General features: G+C 40.1%; 1 protein-coding gene across 2 annotated transcripts in view; it reads left to right on the top strand.

The window, feature by feature from the left end:
* Positions 1–25,922, top strand: part of atp10d (ATPase phospholipid transporting 10D) — a 197,248-nt gene that overhangs the window by 165,857 nt on the left and 5,469 nt on the right. For both annotated transcript variants that reach the window (XM_080188039.1, XM_080188045.1), the window contains exons 16-22: positions 4,235–4,538; positions 7,350–7,426; positions 9,398–9,523; positions 11,421–11,621; positions 16,759–16,839; positions 21,009–21,113; positions 25,619–25,806. In XM_080188039.1, the coding sequence (XP_080044165.1) occupies positions 4,235–4,538; positions 7,350–7,426; positions 9,398–9,523; positions 11,421–11,621; positions 16,759–16,839; positions 21,009–21,113; positions 25,619–25,806 (1,082 nt within the window). The remainder of the gene's footprint in view (positions 1–4,234; positions 4,539–7,349; positions 7,427–9,397; positions 9,524–11,420; positions 11,622–16,758; positions 16,840–21,008; positions 21,114–25,618; positions 25,807–25,922) is intronic.

Here is a 25,922-nt window from a genome sequence, read left to right as displayed (position 1 = left end):
CTGATCCTGATTTCCTGCTTTCTCTTATTTTCTTGCTCACACAATCTCCAGTATTTTAAATATTGGAAATTCAATGATGAAAAAAGTGACATTTAAAGAATAAACATTCAAAAAGCATTTTGAATAACTAGTGGGGCCAATTGGACAGTGTGACAAGTTTTTTAAGAAAAACCTATCACAAATGTGGCATAGAAATTTACCATGGGGAGAAAAAACTGAAATAGAATAGAAGGCATAAATATAACAGCAGAAAAAAAGTCATGGACAAGTAGTGTATGCTTTTTAATATGAAGTCTGGTAGACATCCTGAGATATCCCATAGGAAAGTGACAACTAAGTGCAGTATTGAAGCTTGGCTAGCAAAAATCTATCGTGTCAAATTTAAAATTATGAATTGAGGTAGCATCTACTGTGTCCTGTGGCATTGTAAGATTTCCACAGTACTACTACCCTCTACATAAAGAAGTGCTGCCTAACTTATCTCCTGAATGGATTAGCTCTGATTATGCTCCTATCCTGGACACTCCGCCAGTGGAAAGAAAACTTCATTGTTATTGCCATTGCTGATCCTGATTTCCCTCTTTCTCTTATTTTCTTGCTTACACAACCTCCAGTATTTTAGATATTGGAAATTCAATGATGAAAAAAGTGGCATTTAAAGAATAAACATTCAAAAAGCAGTTTGATTAACTAGTGAGGCCAGTCTCTCTAGATACCCTATTAAAACCCTCAATCAAATTACCCCACAACATATATTCAGGAATAAAAATCAAATTCATGTAATCTGTCCTCATAATTCTAACCATAGGAGTTATCTCTGTAATGTCCTGCAGCTCCATAACCCTCCATTATATCTGCACTCCTCCAGCTCGTCCTCTTGAGATTTCTGATTTTAATTGCTCCACCATTGGCAGCCGAGCTTTCAGGTTCCTAGAGTCCTAAGCTCTGGAAGAGGAGGTGATGAGCACATTGGTGCCAAGCCAACAGTGGTATATGAAAGCATATTTTCTGAGGAGAATCGGTATTTTTATGCTGGAAAATGTTCCTAGGGAGCCACTTGGTTGAGACGAGATGTCTAATGAATGACAAAGGTGAGAAGGCACTCTGGGGAAAAAAAAAAGTTATCAATTGCCTTTCTGAGATAAAATGTAGATTGTGCATTGGTTGTCACCATCTGGAAGTGAAGCATTCCCAAATTTTGGAACTTAACATTACTTTTTACAGGATAACATAGAATTTGAAAGATTGTGAATACAATTATTCCTATTGAGTGGATCTCAGGCTAGGTGGAACTAACAGGCAAAGTGTGACATCGTTCAAACTGATATCTTCAAATACAGGGTCATGTACAAGCGTAACTGGTAAGACCAGCCGTATAATTGATTTTTCCACAAGGTTCCCAGGAAACTTGATGCCTTGTGTTGAAAATCTTACGTATAATAAATTTTTACAGTTTGTGGCAAAAACCCTGCCACTGATTAGATAATGAGTGTTATTTTTATTGAAGAATTATGTAATTATATCAGCATAACGCTCATCACAGGTGAGCTACATACAATTTTTTAATAGGAATATTGTTTTGGATGTGAATAGGGAGAGAAATGAAAATAGATGGCAAATGATTTTTCAGTGCGTTCAAATAGAGATTAGGGTCAACTTGTTCTTTTATGCTGAATCTCCAGGGCCCCCAAAAAATTTATGTAACTGAAAGCACAGTTGTGTAATCTTGTTTGCAATATGTTGACTCATTCAGATTTTGTTTTAAGTGTTCCCATTTGGAATCCTTTTGTGCTGTTTTTGCTATGCATTCACATTTTTCCATGCCATTATCTTATACCTTTCATCACTATTTGTCTTTTTATAGGGGTAGGAAGTAGTTACTAAGTTTGGGCTGTGTACTTCTCCATACTTGCTATCACTGACTAAAAGCAGCAACTGAATGGAACATTTGTTTTTCCTCAATGTAGATCTTTGCAGTGCGCCTTTAAGCAGTACAACCAAGGGTTAAACTTAGTGAAGGCAGCAGATTTCAGTGGCAATTACCCTAGGGTTTGAATTTTCAATCTTCTGATTTTGGAGATAAAGAGGCAACTCTTTTTAAACAGTGAGCCATTGCAACATTTATATTTTTTATGCTCCACAACTCAGTCACTTTAAAGCTTTGTTAAGATAATTAAAAGATCAATTTGGATTAAAGGAACAGTTTTCTATCTGTGTTGATGAAGATGATATTCCAATTCTCCCCAGTTAGGGAAAACCTATCTAATACAATTAGAAATGGGAATAAAAATTTATTACACCATGCAGACCATCATCAACTCTTTTGTTTTGATTTGCTCTTGCTTTTACTTTGAGTGATTGAATCAATGTTGATTGAATGTAGCCAACAATCCAATATGTTTGGCTCCTGTACGCGAGGCATTTGGTGACCTGTTTGTCCAACAGAGTTTAATTAACCATTGTTCAGAGTCAAAACTCAAATGAATTGAAAATGTCATTCTGTCTTTGAAGCAAAATAGTGACAATGTGTACCCAAACTACACTCATTAACGTGATTATTTGCTTTGAACCTTTTCTGAATTGGCACAATATATGCTAATAATAACCTTTACAAATTGGACCAAGTTCTGAATTTGCTTCCAGGAAATCTAGAGTGGAATTTTACTTCTTGTGAAAGAGCTTCAAGTTTCTAATAGTTTTAATGATGAAACATGATACTTTCATAACTTGAATTTTTAATTTCTCTTTTATTTCTGACCCTTACTCTTGAAGAGCACAAAAAGTGCGCAGATCTTAAGGAAATTGTTTTTCCGATATATGTGATGTTTATCAGGAAGGGCAATCTGTTATTTGGTTGTGAAAAAGGTCAGCTGTCCTAAATACTCTTCCTACCAAATGAGTGTCTCAGGCTGGTATATCATTGGTGTGGCTGAGTTGTTTGAAAATGCCATGATAATTTTCAAGCACAGAGTAGAACAACCTCTAGTGGTCAGGACTGTGATGCTGCCTTCTAGCTGCCCTCTTTTGTGACAGCTTAGAATCTTATATATATATATATATATATGTAATATGGTTCTGCCATTTAACCAACTCCTTTTTTTCCCACTCAGGTACATTCTAGATTATTCCATTTATTTTCTTGCATGTGTTTTATATTTTTGTGCTTTTTCCTTTCCCTTCCTTTTTTTTCCCTTTATAAAGCCTCAATACCTCACAGCCACACCCGAAACATTAATTTATCTTTTATCTCCATTGATGCTACTTGACATGCTAATTATTGCCAGCATTTTCAGTTTGTTTTCCACCTACGTAGCTTTTCTCTTGTTTGTTGCTTACTTTCTTCTGTTTCCACATGTTAATGTGTTTAATAGGGTGTAAAGAAAACCTGAGTTAACTGTCATTGTAATTTTTGAAAAAATAAAATTTATATGATGTGTAATCATTAAAGTGCCACTAGCATTAGAATTGAACACAAAGTATGTTGTTTCACACCTACAAACATTGCTTTTATAGTTCACTATAATGTAAAATATATAAAGGGAATGATCATCTTATTATCCTCGATGTGATTGGAAGGCATACATCTACACTGATCATTGTCACTTGGTCATGTCTAGTGATAATTTCCAACAAAGTATTAACGAATAGGAGAGATTAACAGCAACATTTATGAAGACACATCAGACTGTGTACAGAAATGTCCTTATGTTCCACTATGTATCTTCTTTTTATTTCTTCATTAGGTGTGAATATTGCTGGCACAACCATAACTTATGGTCCAATACATATGTTTGAATATTTGTGCCAACCCTTATTGAGATCCTGAGCAGCATGGCCTGGCAGAACCCACATTGAGCATTGGTGAGCTAGAGGCTAGTCATTCCAACACTTGCAGTCAGTGCAAGGGAATGTTTGATAAGTATATAAATCAAGCAGTTTTGATTGTTCTCCTGGCACTTTTTAGCCAACACCCAGAATTCTCTGTTGAGTCCAGACCCACACAGCCATTGTTGGTGTTTGGGTTATTATCAACTGACAATCAAAAGATACCAAAAGATCTTGGAATTGATCCCATATCAAAGCCCTTTCTCCTGCTCCTCATTTCCGCCCCCCCCCCCCCCCCCGCAAAAAAAACAGAATGCCACAATTTTGCATAGCATTCCTGTCTAATATCCTGCTGAGGTTTTTTGTTCCGAAATTTCCAGGAGTTTGTTCATCTGTTCTTCTCTTACAGGAAGCATGTGAAGACTTGATTAATAAGATTACGGCAGAAATCACAGAAGAGGCCACTGCTGAAGGGAGCACTTGTGATGCCAGCGTTCCTCCCATCTCTTTATCTAGAGGGGCCAAGCCTCATGTTGGTTTGGTGATTGATGGAAAAACCTTGGAATTCATACTGCATGAAAGTCTGCAAGATAAATTTCTGGAACTTACTAAACAATGCCGTGCAGTTGTATGCTGTAGATCGACACCATTGCAGAAGAGCAAGATCGTCCATTTAGTGCGTGATAAGCTGAAAGTCATGACTCTAGCAATAGGTAAAAAGTATCATGGTATTTCCCCGAGTAGTCTTTATCAAGTAACTTTGTTATAATAACAGTTCTTTAAAATATGTATGAATGCCAACAGGTGCAATGTCAAATGCAACATTTCCAACTTCTAATATTTCTAATAAATCATGGACTAAGCACTTCCCTGTAGGAAAGAATCACACTTTTCTCCCCTTGCTGTCACCCTCTATATAACAATGTTTAAAATCCATTTTAAATGGTATAGTATTGACAACAGTATAACCATTGGATATGTTGCATTCAATTGTACTTACAGCATTAGAGCAACCTATTCAGTCCAACTGCTCCATTCTGGTGATTAGCTTTCACATGAATTTCCTCCCATCTGCCATCTAATTCCATGCACATATCCTTCTATTTGTTTTCCCCTTGTATACTTAGGATTCTCTTAAAAGCTGTGCTATTTTCCTCAACCACTACTTATGGGAGTAGGTTTTGCATCTACATATGGGTGCATGAAATGTGACTAAAGGTATAGCATTCTGCTACCTACTTTATTTGAAGTATCCAAGGAGTTTATTTTCAAGCATTCCAGCTGTGGAAATGGGGCAGCAGCAACCCAAAAATGATGCACAATGACCCTGAGCCATTTCATCTCAGGACACAGTCATCACCCTGATGCTAATGACATACTGCCCTGGAAGTGTGCAGAGCCTTCCAGCAAAACATTCTGTTGGGCAGCTGACTGAAGTCCACTCGCTGTATTTTAATAAAGTCAAAAGAATGATTTAAAGGGAGCCTTGGCCAATTGTTACAAATGTTGACTGCCCCGAAAGACTCCTACATATTTTGGTTTGTTTTGTTTAAATATATGTACTTAAGCAGGATTCCAACAAGGAGCCCTTTATCATTTAGTCTGTAAGGCAGATGTTAAGGAGATGCTAAATGAGAAGCTCCAGATTTTGTTGGCTTGGCTTGAATTCCTTGGTATTGATATCACTGCAACTAAACTAATTCGACACTGATTTTTTTTATTTATAGTCTCCAGCTCCCATAAAACTGGTGCCCAGTAAATATATCTTTATTTCCCTTGTGCGCAAGTGTGAATATTTTTGTTACAGATTAAAAGAAATGGGAGGAAATATTTAGCTTTGATTACAGCTTTGTTTGTACATCCAATTTTGATATGGTCTCCAGAAAGATCACTTTTGATTGTCTTTTAATAAAATGTTGATTTTTGAGATATTCTCCCTTATATCTTCAAGCACTGTTTGAAGACTGAGAAGATCCACAGGTAGTTTGCTTCTTGATCACTACCAATCTAATGCTTCAGGTCAATGACCTTTCATCAGAGCAATGAAAAGGCAATGACCTGAAACATTAACTGGTTCTCACCCACAAATATGCTAAATATCTCCAATATTTTCTGTTTTTATTGCATATTTCCAGCATCTGCAGTATTTTGTTTTGTACTAACTATGTTGGTGTGCTAACACCTGCAGGGATGTGTGCAACAGCAACTGAGATAATAGAGGGTTAATGAGGGCATTGCATTTGATGCGATGTACAAATGTCCAGAAACGTTTGATAAAGGAGTTGGTGTGCAGGGATGTGTGTTGTGCATGGAACAAGTTGAGTTGCTCTTGCTAAGAGTTGGCACAAGTATGTGATTGATGACCTCCAATACTGTCACTATTCTATCTATGATTCTATCTGTTGTCCAGTGGATCTCTGAAATGGCTGAGAGACGAAGAAACAAAAAGGAGATAGGCCACCTTCTTTTGTAATGACCAGTAATTATATTGATCAACAGAATGATTGATATTTCATTCATATGAAACAAACATGCCTCAAATAGTCTATACTTTAATATAATTGTGTTCTTTGAAGATTTTAGATTTACTTTGTGTATAATGACTTTTACTATCCTGCATTTGAGCTTAACTGTACTTGTATCCACTACATCTTGTCTCCTTTACTCTTCAGGGAAGGGACTCATAAGAACATAAGAAATAGGAGCAGGAGTAGGCCACCTAGCCCCTCGAGCCTGCCCCGCCATTCAATAAGATCATGGCTGATCTGAAGTGGCTCAGTTCCACTTTCCTGCTTTCTCCCCATAACCCTTAATCCCCTTGCCTACCAAAAACCTATCTACCCGTGTCTTAAATATATTTAGCGAGGTAGCCTCCACCACTTCAACGGGCAGAGAATTCCAGAGATTCACCACCCTTTGAGTGAAGAAGTTCCTCCTCAACTCCGTTCTAAACTGCCCCCCCTTATCTTGAGGCTGTGCCCTCTAGTCCTGCTGTCCTTTCTGAGCGGGAAGAACCTCTCAACCTCTACCCTATCCATCCCCTTCATCATCTTATACGTCTCAATAAGATCCCCCCTCATCCTTCTAAACTCCAACGAGTACAAGCCCAGTCTATTCAGCCTCTCAGCCCAGTCTATTCAGCCTCACACTGCAGTCTCCTCCAAGAGCACAGACAATTGTCTGATTTCTCTTACCTTGACTAATTCTTTCCTCCCCTAAGCCCAATGTCCCACTATTGAAAATATACCAAACTTCGACTGACTTTGGATAACATTGTGCTGCACCATGTAATATATTTGCCTACTGTCATGTACTTGATTTTCTGAACCAGCATTTTTTAAGAAAGAAAAATTCAGTGTGTGTGAAAGCATATCTTTATTTCCAATTGTAACATTGCCTTGACAAAAACAGCCTCTTTCTTCTCTATCAGAATAAATTCCTGTTCATGGAATAGTGTTTCTTAAATTAACTGGATTTCTTTTCATCCTTGTTTTAATTTAAACCTGTCTTATATTTTGATGCAGGTGATGGTGCCAATGATGTTAGCATGATTCAGGTTGCTGATGTTGGAATAGGGATTTCTGGTCAGGAAGGGATGCAGGTAAAGCTACAACAATACATGGCTGAAAATAAATATGCAACATGTACAGCAAAAATTCTTCATAGGTTCAGCTTGGTGCTTGTTTTAATAATAGTGAGTATGTACATATGTACTTTAATAATGTAACTTTGACACATTATGAGATCTACATGGTCCCACTTAACTGCTTTGGAAGTTTTAATTTTTACAAACAATTATTTAACTACTCTATTCTTCTGCCAGATTAATCAATTGGAATCATCTTGCCTGTAAACTTTTTAAATTAGTTAAATAAGAAAATACAAATCTTTTCAAATTTGTTTGTTTTCTGCAAACAGCACGCCCAATGCATTAATAATTGAATTATGTTTGCAATATTTGGATTATAATTCTAATTATAATCACTTGCACACCATTTGCAAAGGGCAATATTATTCCATTCTTGCCTGTTAGAGATCAACAACCTGGACAGCACAGTGGATGGCTCTGCTGCCTCACAGCACCGGGGACCCGAGTTCAATTCCTGGTTTGAGTCACTGTTTGTGTGGAATTTACACATTCTCCCCATGGGTTTCCTCCGGGTGTTCCAGTTTCCCCTCTCAGTCCAAAGATGTATGGGTTAGGAGGACTGGCCGTGCTAAATTGCTCCTCAGTGTCAGAGGGACTAACTAGGGTAAATGCATGGGGTTATGAGAACAGGACCTGGATAAGATTGTGGTTGGTGCAGATTTGATGAGTCAGATGGCCTCCTTCTGCACTGTAAGATTCTATGATTCTAACCCAAATGCTGCAGAAAGACATTTTCTGCATGCTTCATAGAAGTACTAAGATTTCTTAAGCAATCGACTTGCTGCTGGATTTTCAAATCTCCTCCGACCACGGATGGTTAGAAACTTCTAGTTCAAAACAGGCATTTCTAACATCTTAGACATAGTCATCTCAAGTCAGAACTCTCCTAGTTCTCTCCCTCTTAAGGTACCATGCTCTAAGAGAGCATTGGCAACAATGGAATTCCATGATTATGCTAATGAGGTGCTACAGTGGTTTGCCATTGCCTTCTGTAGGTTCTAGCTTACAAGGAGACTCTCCTACTCTTGCTACCTTCCAAAAGGTGTATTGGAAGTATTTGCAAGTTAATAATCAACCTTTCGGTTATTTTCCATGGTTATCAAGTTCTAAAGTAAGACTCAAATCCAGAGTTTCTGGTTTTAATTTTCTTCCATTCTGGAGTTTTGCAACTAAATCTCTCTCCCTAGCTTGGTCTATATCAGAAGATCAAGTTGTTTCACAAACACACAAAAGTCAACTTTTTTTTATTCTTCCATTCAATGTGGATATTGTGGGCAAGTTTGGTATTTATTGTTCATTTCTACTTGCCCTTTGAAGTGAGTGGCATGCTAGGCAATTTCAAAAGGCACGTGTGTCAACCACATTGTGGGTCTGGAATAACCGGCTAAGGATGCAAATTTCTTTCCCTAAATGGCATTAGTGAGTTAGATAGGTTTATATAACTATCAACTATCGTTTCATGTTATTATTACTGACCCGAGTTTTATATTCCAGTTTAATTAATTACATCTAAATTCCACCAACTGCAAGAGTGGGATTGAATCCATGTACTCAGAACATTAGACTGTATTCTTGATTACTAGTCTAGTGCCCTTACTACTGTCACTCCTGGAGTTGTTTTATATTCTGCAGCCTGTTCTAAAATCTAAAAGTAAACTGCATGAATACAGAACCATCCCCAGAAATCTACTCAGCCTTAACTTGATCCCTTTCTTCCTTTTGTTTAACTCTGAGGAAACTTGATCACATGATCATTAATTGGCAGCTAGCTGCTTTTTTCAGCCAGAAATCAGATCATACAGAAACCTAGTAATTAAAGGGACCATCAGTCTAACACATCAGAGATTCCTTTCCCCCAAAAGCAGCTTTCCCCGTGCTTATTTATTGAACAAAATTAATATTTTGTTATTAATTGTTTTACAGGCAGTAATGTCCAGTGACTTTGCAATTTCCCGATTTAAGCACTTAAAGAAATTGCTGCTTGTCCATGGTCACTGGTGCTACACCCGACTTGCCAATATGATACTTTACTTCTTCTATAAGAATGTGGTAAGTGTTATTGGCTGAATTGCCAAAATACAGATTGATTTAGTGTTTTAGTCTACTGAAATAGAAAACAGACTTAGGCTGTAGCCTTCAATTTGACATTGTACTAATATTTACTCCATAACTGGGAAAGCCAGTAATATACAGGACAAAGGCTGGAAAAGTTATTCATGATTGTCACCAAGTACTAAACAATCACAATAAAATGGGCTTACGATCTGTTAATTGTTCAGAGAGTACTTCTTATTTGTGGTGTACCTTAGGACACATTTCATCTGTGAAAATCATTTTCGTAATCACACTTTAGGTATCTATTATAATAAATATATATGCAAGTTAATTTAGCCACTTTTGGTCATCCATATACACTCTTTTTTTTTCATTTTGATTTGCTTTCTATTGTTACTTGATTTTGCAGTTCCCCTGACTCTGGCCAGGGAGATGGTCTCATCTTAGACCTCTATCATTGGAATCATTATATCTCAGTGGATGTGGTTCTGGCTTTGATGCCCTTTTATGATTATTCCCAATGATTCAAACATCAACTCTCTGCTTATAGCTTCATGAGATTAAGAAATAGCCACGTGAATAATGGCACAAATAGTGTAGATGTTTCCATAGCTTGACTTCATGCCCACATACATAAGCTTTTTTGTGCTTTCTTTAGCAATGATTGATTTGTCTTGTGTTCTATGTATTGTTGCTTAATCTTTTTCCTTTAAAAGTATCAGTTGTAGTTGTATTTTGGATTGAGTTCAGCAGTCTTCTCTGGACACCATTGGTGGTTTTAATAAACCTGTGGTTTCCACTAACTGAAAAATATCATACAGCTGACAGTTGGAATTCTTGAGCTGATTTTACACTTTCCCAATGGTGGGTTTTAAGGCAGGGGAATGTAAAATCCAGGCAGTTGTCTGCCCTCCATATCCCCCTGCCACCTACACAATTTTGTCAATGATGTGGTGGCATGTGGCATTTGGCATTGCCCACTGGTGGCCAATTCAGGCCCACTTGAAGGAGCACTGGTTCCCCTGCAGGCAAGGGATTCCTCGTTAATGGGCCTTCTGGGGCAATCAGGAGGACTTCCTCCCAAAGTGTTACTAACCACTACCTCTCCAACATTCCCTCAATGGTAATGGCGGGTCTCCGAGTTGGGATTCCTGTTCTTGAAGGGCGGAAGTGCCATCTCAAGTCTATTAATAGCCAATTACTGTTAAGTGTCTTCAGGGATAGCTGTTCCTTTGAGTGGGCTCCTGCCCATTTTAGCCAGGACAGGATATGAGGACTACAACACCCCATAAAATTTAGCCCCCGAATTTCATTTCAAAAGCTGTAGTTTCATGTGAAAAAACAGTTGGATGAAATAAGTTGTTATCCATCAAAGAAAGGCTATTTTTAAAAATAACAACTGAAAACAATGGAAAAGCAGCAGTCTTGGCAGCATCTATGGTGAGAGAAACAGTTACTATTTCAAATCCGTAGGATGGCACAGTTGCACTGTGGTTAGCATTACTGCCTCACAGCACCAGAGACCCAGGTTCAATTCTGACTTTGGGTCACTGTCTGTGTGGAGTTTACACATTCTCCCATGTTGGCATGGGTTTCTTCCGGGTGCTCCAGTTTCCTCCCACAGTCCAAAGATGTGCAGGTTAGGTTGATTGGCCATGCTAAATTGACCCTAGTATCAGGGGATTAGAAGGATAAATATGTGAGGTTACGGGAATAGGGCCTGGGATTGTGGTCAGTGCAGACTTGATGGGCCAAATGGCCTCCTGCAATGTAGGATTGCTATGATTCTATCACTCCTCAGAAAAACATGCTGAATTTTTCCAGTTTTTTTTATTTCAGATTTCTAGCATCCTCAGTATTTTGCTTTCATGCCATTTGTTTTGATTTCTAGGCTTATGTGAATCTCCTGTTCTGGTACCAATTTTTCTGTGGATTGTCTGGTACATCAATGATTGATTATTGGATTCTCATCCTCTTCAACCTCATCTTCACATCTGTTCCGCCAATTATTTATGGCATCCTGGATAAAGATGTTTCTGCAGAGACTCTCCTCGAACTACCAGAACTTTACAGTAGTGGGCAAGATTCTAAGGTGTCAGTGTTTTAATATTATATGAACATTTAGGTTTCTTTATATTAACTGTGTTCTTTCTTCTTAGACTAATCACTGTTTAATGTTTCAAGTCTGGATGACTCTTCGTCAGAGTTGAAGACAATAGAAAATAGGATGAGATTTATACTGTTGTGGTAAGGAGGGAGGGAAGCTTTAGGAGTGGACCGAGAACCATTGGTTGGTGGAGACAGGAGAGACTAACAAAGATGTCATAAATGAAAAGACAAAGGGAATGCAAATGAACATAAGAACTAGAAGCAGGAGAGACCATCTGACCCCACGAGCCTGCTCCACCATTCAATAAGGTTATGACTGATTTTTTTCATGGACTCAGTTCCACTTACCTGTCCACTCGCCATAACCCTTAATTTCTTTACTGTTCAAAGATTAATCTATTCTTGTCTTAAAAACATTGAATGAGGTAGCCTCAATTGCTTCGCTGGGCAGGGAATTCCACAGATTCACAACTTTGTGTGAAGAAGTTCCTCCTCAAACTGCTTCCCCTTATTTGATGCTATATCCCTTAGTTCTAGTTTCACCCGTCAGTGGAAACAACTTGCCTGTTTCCATCTCATATATATTCCCTTCATAATTTTATATAAGATCTTCCCTCATTCTTCTCAATTCCAATGAGTATAAACCCAGTCTACTCAGTCTCTCCTCATAAGCCAACCCTCTCAACCCTGGAATCAACCTAGTGAATCTTCTTTGCACCTCCTCCAATGCCAGTACATCCTTTCTCAAGTAAGGAGACCAAAACTGTACACAGTACTCCAGGTGTGGCCTCACCACACCTTAAAACAGCTGCAACATAACTTCGCTGTTTTTAAACTCCATCCTCTTGCAATGAAGGACAAAATTCCATTTGTCTTAATTACCTGCTGCACCTGCAAACCAACTCTGAGATTCCTGCACAAGGACACCCAAGTCCCTCTGCATAGCAGCATGCTGCAATTTTTTACCATTTAAATAATAGTCCATTTTGCTGTTATTCCCACCAAAATGGATGACCTCACGTTTACCAACATTGTACTCCATCTGCCAGACCCTTGCCCACTCACTTAGACTATTTATATCCCCTTGCAGACTTTCAGCATCCTCTGCGTGCTTTGCTGTGCCACCCATCTTAGTGTCATCTGCAAATTTTGACACACTACACTTGGTCCCCAACTCCAAATCATGATGGTGATCGTGGTTAAGAACAGTGCTGATAGCAGCTGAGACTTCAGAATGTGTAAATGGAAGAATGCCATATCTCTCACAGCATCCCTGACCCCTCACCTTAACAGTATAAATCTCATCCTATTTTCTATTGTCTTCAGTTCTGATGAAGGGTCATCCAGACTCAGAACAGTATTTCTATTCTTTCACCATAGATGCTGTCAAACCTGCTGAGATTTTCCATTTAGTAATTAATATTTGTTGTCCTTTATTTATTGAATGTATTAATGTGGAGCTCAACTCTACTGAAAATGCTTAACCCTTTATGCACTTAGTGATTTAAAATTGATACCTACCTACATAGAGGGATTCCTGAGCATCTTTTATTATTTCATGGGAGTTGACGGTAATTGGCAAGTCACATTGTTCTCCTCTCTTATTGCTCTTGAAAAAGGCAAACTCCATATAAAGTGGTGATCTGTTCTGGTTATGTAAAGCAGTGGAGGAAAACTGGGGAACATGCTTGATCAATTGTATCAAACCAGTTAAGAAGAAGCTGAAAGATTCACCTCTGACCTAGTACAGCCCTGCAGAACAGCAATTCACAAAGCAAACAGAATGATGAGCAATACTGTCCCAATAGTAGCATTCAAATTACTGAAACTACAGTGTTCAGGTTAAGCTGAACCTTGATCGTACCAAACCTCCAGGAAATATCTGGCAAGTGTAGACAAGGCCCATCAGACTGATCCTGCCTGTCAGAACAGAATTGAGGAAAGGTTAAAAACTGTGGACTCTTAAGCTTTCAAAAGATGACAAACAACATTGTCCTTTATAGACTGTTTTGGCTGGTATATTGTAAATGTTTAGAAACGATTGCACTAGCACTTAGACACACTCAGAACACTTAAGAAAGCACAGTGTAAATTTCTAAAGTGCCTGGGAAATCCAGTAGAGGACGTGCTAAGTATTTTGTAAGTCTGATTTAACACAGTGGAAATCATTTTGCAGTAACACAAAAGTAGCAGTGTTACTGCCCTTTTCTGAATGAACTCAATTAAAATTGATTCTGTCTGAAAATTCTTTCAAGATTATGCTTTCCATGACTCTGGGGAAGAGCAGATTTTTGTAAAATAAGGCAGGATCTGGCCAAGGTAGACTAGGACCAGCTACATCAGTTGGGATTGTAGCATTGGGAACCATGGTGTGGAAAATGAATGAATTTTTGAAAAGAAAGGGTTTAAGGGAAAGTGGAAAAAAAGCAGTTTTTTTTCAAGGTGCTGGTACACACAAACTGGGCAAAAATGACTTTCCGTGATGGAACATTTTTTGATTCTAGGTGCAGGTACATTCAATCTCATTTCCAAATAAATTTGAATGAACGCAATTAAAATTGATTCTGTCTGAAAATTCTTTCAAGATTATGCTTTCCGTGACTCTGGGGAAGGGCGGATTTTTGTAAAATAAGGCAGGATCTGGCCAAGGTAGACTAGGACCAGCTACATGTGCTGAAATCTACAGAAGAGCAATGGGGGCAATCAAAAAGGAAATGGGTAGGGTATACACCCAACATGTTCTGTCTAGGGAGATAGGAAGAAGTAATAAGCCCAAAAAACCATGAATGACCAGAGATATTCAGGATAGGTTAAGAAGGGAAAGAAAGACATTTGCTCCCCTTGTGCCTGCTAAATCAACAGACATTAGTGAAGTATAGAAAATGCAGGATGGAGCTTAAAGCAATTAGGAGAGCAAAGAACGGATATGAGAAAGCTCTGGCTAGTAAAAGTAAGGAAAATCCCAAGCTATTCTATAAGTATCTTAATGGCAAGAGGATAACCAAGGAAAGAGTAGGGCCTATTAGGAAGCAAGGAGGAGGACATTGGTAGTATATTGAACAAATATTTTGCACCCTGTCGTCAATCAAGAGAATTGGGTTGAAGATTTGGAACTCAGAGACTGAAGTTCTTGAGCAAATTAACATAGGAAGTGACAAAGTATTGACAGGCTTCACAGTGGACAAATCTATAAGTCCAGATGACTTGGGCAGCACAGTGGTTAGCACTGCTGCCTCACAGCACTAGGGACCTGGGTTCGAGTCCCGGCTTGGATCACTGTCCGTGCAGAGTCTGCACGTGGGTTTCCAATTTCCTCTCAGTCGTGCTGGTTAGGTGCATTGGCCACACTGAATTCTTCCTCATTGTACCCAAACAGGTGCCAGAGTACGGCAACTAGGGGCTTTTCACAGTAACCTCATTGCAGTGTTAATGTAAGCCTATTTGTGACACCACTAAATAAACTTTAAATTATGTCCCAGGCTGTTGTGGGAGGCAAGGGAGGAAATTGCAGGGGCTCTGACCCAAATTTTTCATTCCTCTAGTTGCTCTCCAGTCCTCTGGCAAGAATGTAGTTGTAGGGATAAGCCAGGGAACTACAGACCAGTGAATCTTCTGTCAGCGGTAGGGAAACTATTGGAGAAAATTCTGAACAGGAGCATCTGTCTCAACTTGGAGAGGCAAGAATTGATTAGGAATAGTCAGCATGACTTTGTCAGAGGAAGATCACACCTAACAAATTTGTTTGAATTTTTGAGGTGATGATCAAGTGTATAGATGAGAGTAGTAGTACAATTGATATGGATTTCAGCAAAGCTTTTAACAAGGTCCCACATGGGACACTTAAGACAAATACATGAGATACAGGGCAATATGATGAGGTGGATTCAAAATTGGATTCATCTTAAGAGGTAAAGGCTGATGACAGCAGGTTGCTTAAGTGACTGGAAGCCAGTGTCCAGTGGAGTACCACAGAGGGATCTGTGCTGGGTCCCTTATTATTTGTCATTTATGTAAACAACATAGATTACTGTGTGGCAGGTAGGATTAGTAAATTTGTGGATGACAAAGATTGGCCAGGTGGTTAATAATGAGGTTGAGTGTCATGGGCTTTAGGAAGATATAGGCAGGTTAGTGAGAGATGGAATTTAACTCTGAAAAGAGAGAGATGATACACTTTGGAAGGAGTAATTTGACGAGGAAATATTCAATGAACAGCATTATACTAGGAAGAAAGAGACCTAGATGTGTTTGTCCATAGTTCTGAAGATAGTAGGGCATGTTATTAAGGTAGTTACTCAAGGCATAGATTACAAAAGTAAGGAGGTCATGTTGGAGTTGTATAAAACTTCGGTGAGGCCATAACTGGAGAAGTGTGTGCAGTTCTGGTCACCACATTATGGGAAGGATGTGATTGCATTGAAGGGCGTGCAGATGAGATTCACCAAGATGTTGCCTGGGATGGAACATTTAAATTATGAAGTGTGGGTACACTTGGGTTGTTTTCAGAGAGGACAGAGGGGGTGACCTAATTGAGGTGTACACAGTTGAGCGTTATGGACAAGGCAGATTGGAAACAGCTGCTCCCCTTAGTTGAATGGTCAGTCACAAGGGAACGCAAGCTCAAGGTGAGGAGTAGGTGGTTTGGGAGAATGTGAGGGAAAACATTTTTATCCAGAGGGCAATGATGGCATCTTTTAAAAAGTACATAGATGAGCACTTGGCATGTCATAAAATTCAAGGCTATGGGCCAAGTGCTGTTAAATGGGATTAGTTAAATACATTCAGTGCTTCTCATGTCAGTATGGACCTAATGGCCTCTGTGATTCTGTTTCTTGATCACTAGTTCTGTTAAAATGGGCTGAGCCTCTCGCCATGAAAATTGCCCTGTCAATGAGTTTTAGCTTTAAGACTAAGCCTAAGTGCGAATTGAAAATTGGCCATTTCTTCACCAAGCTCAGAAATACTTATCCACCCACTTACATTTTATTATAGACTTATCATTCTAACTAGTGCTGACTAAATCTCAAGAGTTATGGTTTGATGCATACTGTTCAGAGTTAACTTAATGAACAATTACAATAAAAAATCTACTGACATTTTTTACTTTATTCTTTTTGTAGGCCTACTTATCATCAACATTTTGGATCTGCATATTGGATGCTTTTTATCAAAGTCTCGTCTGCTTCTTTGTTCCTTATTTTGTAAGTGTCTGTATTCAATACCTATTGTATTTTGTTTTTTGTTAAATGTTAATCAAAAAGGGTAAGTGTAAAGGATAAGGTAGATTTTAATATTAAGGAAGAAAAATCAAAAGAAGAGTGTTAAACTGCTTGCGTATGTCATGGTCTGTAAAAGCTTTTGATGACTACCTAATAATCCGGATAAAGGAATAGGTTCAGAACGCTGCTCTAAAAGGCACCTCAATCAAGCTTTTAGTTCTAGCTTTTATGAGTAGAGTGCAAATTCCACCAGCTGTTGTGGTGGGATTTAAAGCTGTGTCTCCAGAGCATTAGACTGGGCCTCTGGCTTACCAGTCCAGTGACATTACCCCAATGCTACCATCTTGTCCAAATGTAATTGGTGTATGTAAATATGCAATATGCCCCAGCGACTGGTGGATCATATCAAACAGCTCATCCTTTGGTCTGTTCAAAATGTACAGAGTACGGACCATACTTGCAAAATTCAGAATGTAGGGTCCAGCATTGAATAGGGTTCACAATTGAGCAGAACTTAACAGCTGGAAGTGTGCTAAGAATTACACAAACAATTAAGTCATGATTGAGTTGGTCTCACAATGGGGCTCACTTCAGAATCCCTACAGTGCAGGACGTGGTCATTTGGCCCATCGAGTTTGCACTGACCACAGACCCACCTAGACCCCATCTCCGTAAACATGTATATTTGTCCTGCTAATCTCCCTGACACTAAGGGTAAATTTATTATGGCACATCCTTGGAGTGTGGGAAGAAACTGGAGCACCTAGACAAAACTATGTAGAGATGGGGAAGATGACACAAAATATCTCGTGTTTGCATGAATCTATGTGTATCCATACATAGGGTCAAGTCCTCAGTAAACAAAAAAAGTCAAAGTATTGCACTGGCTCGTTCAACTAACAAAAGCTTGGGGGACAACATTTCCCAGGGGCTTTCCCCTGGTAACATCCCAGTTATGATGGAGATGTCGGCTTGGACTGGGGTAAACACAGTGAGAAATCTCAACACCAGGTTAAAGTCCAACAGGTTTATTTGGTAGTAAACGCCACTGGCCTCATTAGAAGAGGGACATGGTGGAGAGAGTACCCTTCAATGTCCAGTACTTCCCTGGAGCAGAGAAGCTGCAACATCTTCTCCGGAGTTTTCAACATGTCATTGATGAAGATGACCATCTCGTCAAGGTCATCCCCACACCCCCACTTCTTGCCTTCAAGCAACTGCACAACATCAAACAGACCATTGTCCACAGCAAACTACCCAGCCTTCAGAAGAACAGTGACCACAACACCACACAACCCTGCCACAGCAACCTTCGCAAGACATGCTGGATCATTGACATGGATGCCATCATCCCATGTGAGAAGACCATTCACCAGGTACACAGCACATACTCTTTGCAACTCAGCCAACGTTGTCTACCTGATACACTGCAGGAAAGGATGTCCCGAGGCATGGTACATTGGGGAGACCATGCAGTCACTGCGACAATGGATGAATGAACACCGCTTGACAATCACCAGGCAAGACTGTTCCCTTCCTTTTGGCAAACACTTCAATGGTCACGGGCATTCGGCCTCTGACCTTCGGGTAAACATTCTCCAAGACTGCCTTCATGACATACGACAGCAAAGAGTCACTGAGCAGAAACTAACAGCCAAGCCCTGCACACATGAGGACAGCCTCAACTGGGATCTTGGGTTCATGTCACACTACCTATAACCTCCATGACTTGCCTGGGCTTGCAACATCTCACTTACTGTCTTGTCTGGAGACAATACACATCTCTTTACCCCATGCTTAATGCTATCTCCACTCATTGTCTGCATCTTTAAGATTTGATTAGCTGTAAAGACTTGCATTCTAATCAGTATTCTGTAAACTGTGTGTGCCTTTATATGCTGTTTGTGATCAGGACCCCCACTCACCTGATGAAGGGGCAAGCCCCGAAAGCTAGTGGTGTTTACTACCAAATAAATCTGTTGGACTTTAACCTGGTGTTGAGAGACTTCTTGCAACATCTCAACTAACCAGAGTGCACTTATCAGCAACTGTTTTTATGCAGTTAAATTGTTGATCCCTTTGAAATTTGATAATCTTGCAATTCTATCCTGTTGATTGCAAGATGAAAATCTTCAACAGCATGTCTCTTTACAGCAATACTCAAGTTCTGTACTACCAATCTGCTAAAAATTGTTGTGACCAGCTGAGATGTGGTGAACTGACTCCCCTCTGTTCAACCTCCACAGTTGATCCAACAAATGTTTAAGTTCCTTTTTCATGAGCATGTGCCTTTTCCAAATCCAATTGTATTTAAGTTACATGGGATCAGAGGTGAGCTGGCAAGATGGATACAGAACTGTTCAGTCATAGGAGACAGAGGGTAGCAGTGGAAGGGTGCATTTCTGAATGGAGAGCTGTGACAAGTCGTGGTCCTCGGAGATCAGTGCTGGAACCTTTGTGAGGAAAATGTAACTGGTTTGATAAGTAAATTTGTGGATGACAGAGCTTGGTGGAATTGTGAATAACGATGAGGTGTGCACCATGTGCCTATCCAATAACCCTTGAAAGTTCCTGAAGTGCCCAACTCCACTATCACAGCAGGCAGTCCATTCCACACCCCAACCACTCCGAGTAAAGAACCTACCTCAGACATTCCTCCTATATCTCCCACCATGAACTTTATAGTTATGCCCCCTAGTAACAGCTATATCCATCCGAGGAAATAGTCTCTGCACGTCCACTATCTATCCTCCTCATCATCATATAAACTTACATTAAGTCACCTCTCATCCTCCTCCGCCCCAGAAAGAAAAGCCCCAGCTCCCTCAACCTTTCCTCATAAGACCTACCCTCCAAATCAGGCAGCATCCTGGTAAATCTCTGCATGCTCTTCAATGCTTCCACATCCTTACAGTGAGGTGACCAGAATTGCACACAATATTCCAAATGTGGTCTCACCAAGGTCCTGTACAGTTGCAACATAACCCCACAACTCGGACTCAAACTCAAACCCCCAGTTAATAAATGCTTATACACTATCGGCCTTCTTCATGGCTTTATCCACTTGAGTGGCAACCTTCAGAGATAAGGATGCCAAGATCTGTTCCTCTATGTTCCTCAGAACCCTGCAGTTGACCCTGTAATCTGTATTCAAGTTGTCCAAAATGAATCATCTCGCACTTATCAGGGTTAAACTCTATCTGCCACTTTGCAGCCCAGTTCTGCATCCTATCAATGTCTCTTTGCAGCCTACAACAGCCGTCCACCTCATCCACCAATCTTGGTGCCATCAGCAAATTCACTGATCCACCCTTCAGCCCCCTCCAAGTCGTTGATAAATTTCACTTATTGCAGAAGACCCAGCACTGATACCTGTAGTACACCGCTAGTAACTGTCTCCAGTCTGGAAATTTTCCATCCACCACCACCCTGTCTTCTATGAGAAAGCCAGTTACTTATCCAATCAGCCAAATTTCCCTCTATCCCACACCTTGTTCCAAAAGAGAGCCCAGCCTTCAGCCTATTTACCCTGCATATTTCCCTAGCCTGAAATATTTCACCCATGGTGTACTTCCAATGAATTTTGGGTTGGTCCGCCAGTGGCGGCTGTTGTTTCAATACCTAGCATTTTGCATTTTAATGTCTCTTCCTTAGACAGTGACAAATTTCAATGGTCTCTCTTTCTCACACCCCTGAGGATAATTTGTACATTTTTCACATTCACCTTGGAAGGTGGCTTTGCATTTTTAAGAATATAGTTCTGCCTTATTTCAAATTGCAAGATTCCAGTCAGTCAAAAGATAGAAAAACAACATGTTTTCAAAAGTGACAAAAATCTAGCTTATTTAATTTTCCCTCAGTGCTGGAGGACCTTATTTTGCCCCTCCAGCTTTGAGCTCACCTGCTGTCCATAACTTGCATGTTTGAATTTGTCTTCTGGTCATTTGCAGTGCTAGGGGGAAGGCAGGGATCAGCACCAGGTGAATTGTTCTTGCAGAGCACCAGTATGGACATGGCAGGCCGAATGGCCTCCTGTAACCATTCTATCATTATAAGCTCATAGGCATTCATTAAAATTTAAAATCTAACTTAATGGAATCTTGAGCATGGCTATGATAAGTTGTATTATAAATTAATCCTTTTCTTTTCAGACTTACTTTGGCTCAGATGTGGACATCTACTCATTCGGGACACCTATCAATACAGCAATGTTGTGCATAATTCTTTTACACCTAATGATAGAAGGCAATACATGGGTAAGTATATATTCCTCAACTGGATGTAATTCTACATGTTCCATTTTATAATATCAAATTTATAACTTTCAAAACATTTAAAAGTTTCTCATTCTAATTTTCTAATCCTATTCCTAAGGATATAGTTAGACAAAAACTACCTGAAGCCAAAACGTAACATTCAGAATATCCTTAGAATAATTCTAAATGATCTGATTATATTTTAATATTTGGTACAGAAATTTAATGCAATTTCTCAAAAGAATGAGCATACTCATGATCATGTTCTCATCAATGCCTTCTTCACTCAAGGTTTGATTCCTCTAATGTTCTCCTCACTGGAGTCCAAGCACCATCCTTCACAAAGTCCAACTGAATAGAACTTTGTGTTCCCTGTACTGTCTGCAGAAATCCCCAGTGTCCATCACCCTAGCACTGGTATCCTGTTCAACAGTATTTGGTTTCAGTGTTTTGGGCTAAATTTTAGGAACAAGCACAGAGGCGGCTAGGTGCATTAATTCATGTTGTCGGCTGTCATACCGTTTCCCAGCACCATCCCTTCTCTGGATCCTATTTCTAGAGGCAATTTATGGTGGGACCTGGTGAGGGGATGAAAGTGGGGGCAGTCGAGCTACCAGCCTGCAAGTGGTGGGTAGTTGATTCAACTCCTTAAAGACTTATTGTCAGAGGGCAACAGGAATTTCAGTCTTCCAGTGGCAAACCCACAAGTCAACACTCCACGCAGGCTGAGAGACTCTCCCTCCCCACCTGGTCTCAGGCGCAGCCATAAGCCACCCTATGCTGGTGATCTGGCTCCTGTGGTGTGTTTTCATTTTAACTTTCAAAAATTGAAGAATGGGCACCTCAAAATAGCAGTACCCTCACTCCCTTGCCCACTCCCTGATTTATCAGGGAGAGGGCATGGGATCCAAGGGCCTTTGGCCTTGTGGATCAAGAACTGGCTTGCCTGCAGAGGCAGAGAGTGGTTGTGGATGGGTCTTTTTCTGAATGGAGGTCAGTCACCAGTGGAGTGCCCCAGGGATCTGTTCTAGGACCCTTGCTGTTTGTCATTTTCATAAATGACCTGGATGAGGAAGTGGAAGGATGGGTAGGTAAGTTCGCTGATGACACGAAGGTCGGCGGTGTTGTGGATGGTCTGGAAGGATGGCAAAAGTTGCAGCAGGACATAAATAGGATGCAGGACTGGGCGGAGAAGTGGCAGATGGACTTCAACGCGGATAAATGCGTAGTCGTCCATTTTGGCAGAACCAACGGGATGAACGAGTACACTATCAAGGGCAGGAGTCTTGGTAGTGTTGAGGAGCAGAAGGATCTTGGGGTCCGGGTCCACAGGACTCTTAAATCGGCCTCGCAGGTGGAAGAGGTGGTCAAGAAGGCGTATGGTGTACTGGCCTTCATTAATCGAGGGATTGAGTTTAGGAGTCGGGAGGTAATGCTGCAACTTTATAAGACCCTGGTCAGGCCTCATTTGGAGTACTGTGCGCAGTTCTGGTCGCCTCACTACAGGAAAGACGTGGAAGCTATTGAAAGGGTACAGAGGAGATTTACAAGGATGTTGCCTGGACTGGGAGGCATGCCTTATGAAGTTAGGTTGAGGGAACTGGGTCTCTTTTCCCTGGAGAGACGTAGGTTGAGAGGCGACCTGATAGAGGTTTATAAAATGTTGAGAGGAATAGATAGGGTGGATTCTCAGAGGCTATTTCCCCGGGTTGAAATGGTTGCTACGAGAGGACACAGGTTTAAGGTGCGGGGAGGAAAGTACAGAAGTGATAGAACATAGAACATAGAACATAGAACACTACAGCACAAACAGGCCCTTCGGCCCACAAGTTGCGCCGACCACATCACCTACCAACCTACAGACCTATCTATAACCCTCAATCTCATTAAACCCCATATACTCATCCAGAAGTCTTTTAAAAGACCCCAGCGAGTTCGCCTCCACCACCACTGACGGCAGCCGATTCCATTCACTCACCACCCTCTGAGTGAAAAACTTACCCCTAACATCACTTCTGAACCTCCCTCCCCGCACCTTAAATCTGTGTCCTCTCGTAGCGACCATTTCAAACCGGGGAAATAGCCTCTGAGAGTCCACCCTATCTATCCCTCTCAACATTTTGTAAACTTCTATCAGGTCGCCTCTCAACCTTCGTCTCTCCAGGGAAAAGAGTCCCAGCTCCCTCAACCTAACTTCATAAGGCATGCCTCCCAGTCCAGGCAACATCCTTGTAAATCTCCTCTGCACCCTTTCAATAGCTTCTACATCTTTCCTATAGTGAGGCGACCAGAACTGCGCACAATACTCCAAATGAGGCCTGACAAGGGTCTTATAAAGTTCCAGCATTACCTCCCGACTCCTAAACTCAATCCCTCGATTAATGAAGGCCAGTACACCATACGCCTTCTTGACCACCTCCTCCACCTGCGAGGCCGATTTAAGAGTCCTGTGGACCCGGACCCCAAGATCCTTCTGCTCCTCAACACTACTCAGACTTCTGCCCTTGATAGTGTACTCGTTCATCCCGTTGGTTCTGCCAAAATGGACGACAACACATTTATGTTAGGGGTAAGTTTTTCGCTCAGAGGGTGGTGAGTGAATGGAATCGGCTGCCGTCAGTGGTGGTGGAGGCGAACTCACTGGGGTCTTTTAAAAGACTTCTGGATGAGTATATGGGGTTTTATGGGATTGGGGGTTATAGATAGGTGTTGATGTGATCGGCGCAACTCGTGGGCCGAAGGGCCTGTTTGTGCTGTAGTGTTCTATGTTCTATCTGCCAAAGCAGACTGCTGCTACTTCAGTATTACAGGTTCTCCTATTGTCCCTCCAACTTTGAGGGCCTGCCCTCTGTCAAAAGGAATATTTTTAAGCCTTGCACCTTTTTTGGATGGTGAAGAATTACCTGGTTCAGACTGTCTAAATTAGCTAATTAAAGTTTAATAAACAAACAAGGCACAAGGCTTGAACATGTTCCTTTTGTTTGCAGAGAACCAGTCCCTATGTCTAAATGTATATCCTTCTAACAAGCATATATGAGCCATTATACATGCTCAACTGATTATCTCAAATTTAACTGTTTTGCATTCAGGTTTGTTCAGTAAATGCTATCCAATCACAAAATTACATTCAACAGTAGATGTTTTGATTTGAATTTTGCAAATTGGTTGACTATGTTCTGTACTCTGCCTATGAGGAATAACCAGTGAATCAAATACCATGTTTCAATCAGCTAATTATTGGACTACAAGGCCTACAAACCTGATGTTGCACTAGCATTAAAATTCATGCACATCATTGAACAATCTTTTTGGAGTTTCAGCTGTATCCTGTTGGTGGAAAATACCAATCACACAACCACTGCATAGTAACAACATAAAACAGCTTGCTTAATTTTGTTCAAATTTAAGATACTTTGCCTTTCTAGGGTAATTATTTCCCATAAGCACTTAAGTCATTCCTCTGAAATTCTTTCCATAAAATTTAATATCACCAAACTTTCATTTGTGTTCAAATGCTCAGGCTCCAATTCAAAAGTACCTCACATTTTATTTTGCTTTTGTACAGTAGTATTTTTATATTGTACCAAAAGTGCTATAGCAAATCTGCAAGGTTATAACCCATGTCCACATGTTTTTTTTTCATTCTTCTATTGCTCATAGATTTGATGCTCAGAAAACATCAGTGTGTAATAATGCCCTGACACTATTACTATTGTTATGACATGGAGATGCTGGTGTTAGACTGGGGTAAACACAGTAAGTAGTCTCACAACACCAGGTTAAAGTCCAACAAGTTTAAAGAACTTTCCACTCACCTGACAAAGGAACAGCATTCCAAAAGCTTGTGGGTTTACTATCAAATAAACTTGTTGGACTTTAACCTGGTGTTGAGACTTTTTACTATACTATTGTGCCATTTTCCAAAGTGACTCCGAACCACTCTTTGCATAAAGTTAACTTTAACTTTTGACTGAATACAGCCTAATTTCCAATCTTTTACTTACAAAGGCAACCACCCTTGGCTACCGATGTAAAATTTCAATGGCTTAAAGTGAAAAACAGACTGAAACCAAGTCTTCACCACAGAACTTTATTCATTCAGTAACATAAAGCTCACATTATCTCAGCTGTTTCCCCTTTATATACACTTAGTGAAGTGCTTAGCGAGTTAACCTTCAATCACTGACTTAAACATTCCTTGATAGTTAACTGTTTCCACCCTAACATGCTACAACTTTACCTGTGACATGAAGTTGGACAAGGTGGTTCATTTTTATTATGGTTTAAAAAGAGTTGCTGCAAATTATTAAAAGCAGTATTAAACTTGTGCCTAATGAAAATGACAAACTCATACCTTTTGTCAGTATGCTGCTAAACATAGTAGGAGCTGGGTTTTTCAAAGCAATACAGCTTATTTAAAATCAATTTTTTACCAACTTTTAAGGTTCTGATGTTTTAAAGTGACAACCAGCAGCAGTTAATATACTAATTTATTTGTGTTTCAGACTTGGATTCATTGGATCATAATGGCAGGCAGTGCTTTATTTTACTTTGTATTTGCACTGGCCTTTGGAGGAACTTGTCTAAACTGCAACCCACCCTCAAATCCATATTGGATCATGGAGCAACAGATGTCAGACCCACTCTTCTACCTAGTCTGTATCCTTGCTACAGTGGTAGCTTTGCTCCCCAGGTAACTTGCACTCTAAGTGGTAAGATATCCTATTCTAATATGAAATTTATGTAAAACCTGTTCAAATTATACGGTCGAGGCCTTGTCAGGTGGATGTAAAGGGATCACATGGTACT

The sequence above is a fragment of the Carcharhinus amblyrhynchos genome, chromosome 1 (assembly GCF_965287045.1).
Source record: "Carcharhinus amblyrhynchos chromosome 1, sCarAmb.v2.hapA, whole genome shotgun sequence".
NCBI classification, from domain to species: domain Eukaryota; kingdom Metazoa; phylum Chordata; class Chondrichthyes; order Carcharhiniformes; family Carcharhinidae; genus Carcharhinus; species Carcharhinus amblyrhynchos.
The sequence above is the reverse complement of the archived record's forward strand: the minus strand, read 5'-3'. Positions and strand labels throughout refer to the sequence as shown.